A 5,251-nucleotide genomic window follows, 5' to 3' on the forward strand; every position below is an offset into this window, starting at 1 on the left:
TTACCAGCACAAGACCTGAACAAATCAAGGCAGTCAAAGTTACAGCCTGAGAGACTGTGCAATAGCTGAGTAGGGAAAAGTGTCTTCTGGCCAGGTTAGCAATATCAGTTTGATTCCTTGGACCCAGATGGTACAATACAGAAACTGAATTTTTAAGTTGTCCTCTGAGAATGACACATGGGCTCCAGTCTCATCATTAAAGATAGTACCACAGTTTTAAAAATATTACAACATGGATAACAGAGAACTCCTGAGAGTCCACATCAAGCTAAGGACTATTGGCATTTAATGACTAATGAAGAAAATAAAATCTCTATTTTTAATTGTTTCTGCAGGTGTTCTATGCAGTAATATAAATGACACTACTTATGTGCATATAAATTGCACTAATCGGATTCACTGTGTTATTAAAGAAAAAAAAGTCAGGATGTTGGGAAAGAGACTTATTGGAAGATCCCACTGGACTAGTGGGGGTAGATATGATCACAATGTATTTCATCTATGAATGAAGTTTTCAAATAAAATCATTCTATAAAGTATAAATAACAATTTCACATTGGTTTAGAATTTTCAGATGAGTCTTGTAAACACTGTGAATATTTTTCTCATAACTTCCACCCTTCCTTTTTTTGCCTCTCATATTTTCACTTTAGTAAGCTAGATAGTTTAATTTATAACAATATTATGTATTTGTATACATAGTTCTATATAACAGTAAAATATCTAAGAAGTATTCAAGTGTCTCATTTAATGTCTGTGTTTTCTTTCTTTTCTTTTTTTCCAGTTTTTTGAGACAAGGTTTCTCTGTGTAACCTTGGCTGTTTTGGACTCACTTTGTAGACCAGGCTAGCCTCAAACAAACAGGGATCAGACAGCCTCTGCCTCCAGAGTGCTGGGATTAAAGGTGTGTGCCACCATGCCTGACTCAATGTCTGTGTTTTCTAAATAGTCTTAATTAATACAGTTATCACCAGTTGCATCCATTTTCCTAAAAATGACTTAAGATCCACATTTCTTTCTGATGTAGAACTTTTGTTGTGTTGTATATATAACCCTGTCGTTTTTACTCTTCTTACAGATAGTTTTCCCCCATATTTTAGTTATTGTGATGGTGCTACAATAATCATTTGTGCAAATTCTTCTGAAGAATATTCACTTTTGATCATTTGTGTGAACATTTTAGCATATAACCTCATAGAAAGGCAAATGTTAATTGTTTGTATCAAAAGGAGGCTGTAAATCCCTATAACTTGGCTGTTTTGGAATTTCACAATCACCATCTGTAAACTAGTCAGACAATATGTTGCATTGGAGCAATCATCTCAGGCCTGGAATCCAATGAGAGCCTAGGCCCTGATGTTACACCCATAGCATCCACAGCTCAGGGGAGAGGTATGGGATGTATGTCCTCAGATAGGATATGTACTTGGGTCTAGTGTCCTGCTGACTGACTCAGATGACCTCTGCCTCCTTTTTCTCCAGCTGTGGGATGTCCTTATCTAAGAAGTACCATGGTCATGGATATGCAAGTCATGTAAGTCTGTGGTGGTAAAAACAGGGATGTTCACACTCCAAAGAAACTTATGATCACTGTCCTCTTGACAATAACTGAGTACACAGGTCCTTACCCCAGCTGGAGCTGGATCATTCTTTTCCTGGTTACAGCAGCTACAGGTAAGGTGGTCCAATTTCCAGGCTTGAGGAGAGTCCATACAATCAGGTGATAGTGGCATCCACTCCTTCTTTCTCCCCACAGGTGTCCACTCCCAGGTCCAGCTGCAGCAGTCTGGGTCTCAGCTGGGGAGACCTGGGTCCTCAGTGAAGTTGTCCTACAAGGCTTCTGGCTACACCTTCACCAGCTACTATATGCACTGGGTGAAGCAGAAGCCTGGACAGGGCATGGAGAAGATTGGAAGGATTTATGCTGGAAGTGGTGGTACTAAGTATGATCAGAAGTTCAAGGGCAAGGCAACACTGACTGCAGACAAATCCTCCAGCACAGCGTACATGGGACTCAGCAGCCTGACATCTGAGGACTCTGCGATCTATTACTGTGTGAGACACACAGTGCTGCAACCACATCTTGAGTCTGTCAGAAACTCTGGAGGATCAGGAAGCATCCACGAGCCTGAGAAGACAGAGGATATTAGCCTGGAGAATTGCTCAGAAATAATAATTTCGAGCATTCATTTTTCTGCTTCCTCCTCTCAGTGCTATAGTGCCTTTGTCAACTTTGTAAGAGGACATCCATGAGTAAAGTGATGTTGGTTTAGGATGCCTCTACAGAACACCAGACCATTTGACATCTTCACCACTGACCTCCTCCACTGATACGTTTCTTCTTTAATAAAAAAATAAAAAATGAAAAACCCTGGAGATGCACACAGGTTAAACGAAGGTGGATCAAATTGGTGCACCACCTTTCTGCTAGGGATTCTTCCACATCCCAGGTGAATTCCTTCTTGTGAGGAGACTTATATTTTACAGGTCTCTTTAGCCAGGATGTTAGTGATCAGCTCCAGCACTCAGGGAAAACTGGGGCGGGTTACAGCATAGTTAAATGCTCATCTGGTGGCAGATGTTTTTTTTTTGTAGTTTAACTATTCATCTTCCAGGCTAGTTTTTTCTATTTACACTTCAACTCTAATAGGTACAGGCTGGTGTTTTTGCTATTTACACCTTGGCAGACAAAGCAAGGCAGATTTTTACAACCCTCACTCACACCTGGACACCTGCAAGGATTTGACTCAGCTAGCTTCCCCATTTTGTGTATGGTGACACTGTGTGAGACAAAGTCCTTGTCATGGGCTTTAGTGGATTGGATGGAACCTCCTAAGCATGGGCAGAACCAACTACATATAGTGCCTTTGTCAATGTTTTAAAGAGACACCTATAAATAAAGAAATGGTGACTTAGGGTGCCCCTACAACATACCATACCATTTCAATCTCTTCACCCATGGCCAGGTCCATTGACATGTTTATTCTATAATAAAACCATAAAAAGGAAAATACTAATGATGAATGATAAGAGTATTCCTGGATGAGGAAAGATGAGAAGTTTTATTAGAGTACCTGAGAATAAATTATGACATGAATATGACCTACAAAATCCTAACACCAACATGTGGGTAAAGAAAAACTCCTTTGATAGTCTCAAGTCTTAAATGATCTCAAGAAATGTTCTTAAATCTGAGCTGGGACTCTTCAACTTCTTCTATCCCAATATTCATAGGTTGGGTCTTTTCATAGTATCTCAGATTTCATGAGTGCTTTCTTTCAGGAACTTTTTAGATTTAATATTTTCTTGGACAGATCTATTGTATCTTTTATGTCTGAGATTCTTCCATCTTTTGTAATCTGTTGTTCTCCTTTCCTTTTCTGTAGGTATTTCATCTTGAGGATTCCCACAGTTTGTGTTTTCTTTATTGCTTCTACATCCAATTTCAGGTCTTGAACAATTTCATTCATATCATTCACCTATTTAACTGAGTTTTCTTGTATTTCTCTAAGGGAGATTGATATTTTCCTGTGTGTCTTTGATAGATTTGTTTATTTCATCCTTTTAAAGTCCTCTATCATCTTTATATCATTGGAATTTCGTACATTTCTTGTGCTTCCATTGCATCAGTGTATCCATAGCTTGCTGTAGTAAGATAGCTGTGTTATGGAGTGGCCACATTTCCCTGGTCAAGAATCTTTATGAGAAGGTCTAGCCTGGATATTTCTGGAGTGTCAGCCTTGGGGAACATATGTGGAGTGACCAGACAAAGTAGTTTGGGGATAGCACACAGCTTGAGGTTATTGTGTCTCAGCGTCCCAAGGATACAAGGTATTTGATGGAAGAAAGAGTCTAAGCTGAATGTTCATGGAGTATCAGGCTTGGCGAATGCAGGTGGATTGGTGGCCAGACAATGAACATTGAGGAACAGGACATAGAGGTGTAGGGTGTTTTAGGCCATTTGTTGAAAACCATACATACACAAGTCATTAAACATCAGAGCTCTGTTTGATGTTTTCCGTGAACTTCCCTTTTCACTGAATAGTGTTAATTTTACTCCAAGGTACTCTGCATGCTGCCCAAGTACAAACCAACACAGTAACAAACTCTTTGATATACAATAGTGATCTGCCTGTAATATTTGCTGGTGTGATTGTGATCTTGTGAATGTACCAAATCAATAAATAACTGGACTTTATGTTCACTCTTTGATATTAAACCCATACTGGACTCTGATATGTTGGTAATGAACTTGAGACTAGATTTGTGAAGGAATTAGGGGAAAAAACTACTGGTCTGCTAAAGGAACATAGGCATAAAATGACTCTTAAGAAGAGTCTGCTATACTCATAGGTCAGTGTCTTGTGCATTCATCATCAGAGAAGCGCCCTCCTTCACTAAATAGGACCAAACACAGAGACCCACAACTGGAGATATGCAGAGACTGAGATACCTTGGAATACTCAAACCTAAATGGGATGTCTCCATCAAAGCTTTCCCTTCAGGACACAGGGAACACTCTAAAGGTGGTGAATGAAACAATTTAAGTGCCAGAGCATATTTGTGACACTAAGAAAACAAAGTCTTCCAGATACAATAGGGCTGGTACAGATATGAACTTTCAGAATCTGTGGCAGCATGCACAGTGACCTCAAAGGTCTAAGCTAGATGGAGTCTCAGTGCAGAGAGTGAAAATGTACAGAAGCCCCATTATTATCCTAGGATGTATCTCACATAGGAAAAATTAATTTTCTTCAAGGATGTCTGACTGGGATTACAACCCAATTTTAATGACAAGTCTATGCTTAGCAGTAGATGCACATGGCAAAATGAACTTAACCCATTTTTAAGAGGTCCTTTGCTTCATAATGCTTTGTCAGGGCTTTTTCTTCACACCTCCTTTTATTATTCTTTTTTCCAATATAATATTTTCATTGATTATTTTAGAATTTCACATTACGCACTCTGATCACACTCCCTACTTGGTACTCCCAAATTCTACAACCCATTCTTGTAGTGAAGAAGAAGAAAAAGAAGAAGGAAGAGGAGGATGAGTATAATAATAATAATAATAATAATAATAATAATAATAATAATAATAATAATAGTATTAGTGACAATAGTAGTAGTAGTAGTAGTAGTAGTAGTAGTAGTAGTAGTAGTAGCAGCAGCAGCAGCAGCAGCAGCAGCAATCCTTCCAAACAAACAAACAACTTCAATTTTTGTTGTTTATATACTTACTGGGGCATAT

The 5,251-nt window shown here is 38.8% G+C and overlaps 1 gene segment (V, D, J or C); it reads left to right on the forward strand.

Annotated features, from left to right (window-relative positions):
* The first annotated feature begins 1,583 nt into the window (after positions 1 to 1,583).
* On the forward strand, positions 1,584 to 2,253 carry LOC127186570 (Ig heavy chain V region 1-72-like). The segment is given in 2 exon segments: positions 1,584 to 1,674; positions 1,757 to 2,253. Coding segments are annotated over 2 exon segments (588 nt in total).
* Positions 2,254 to 5,251: the final 2,998 nt, after the last annotated feature.

The sequence above is a fragment of the Acomys russatus genome, unplaced genomic scaffold, assembly GCF_903995435.1.
Source record: "Acomys russatus unplaced genomic scaffold, mAcoRus1.1, whole genome shotgun sequence".
Lineage (NCBI taxonomy): Eukaryota > Metazoa > Chordata > Mammalia > Rodentia > Muridae > Acomys > Acomys russatus.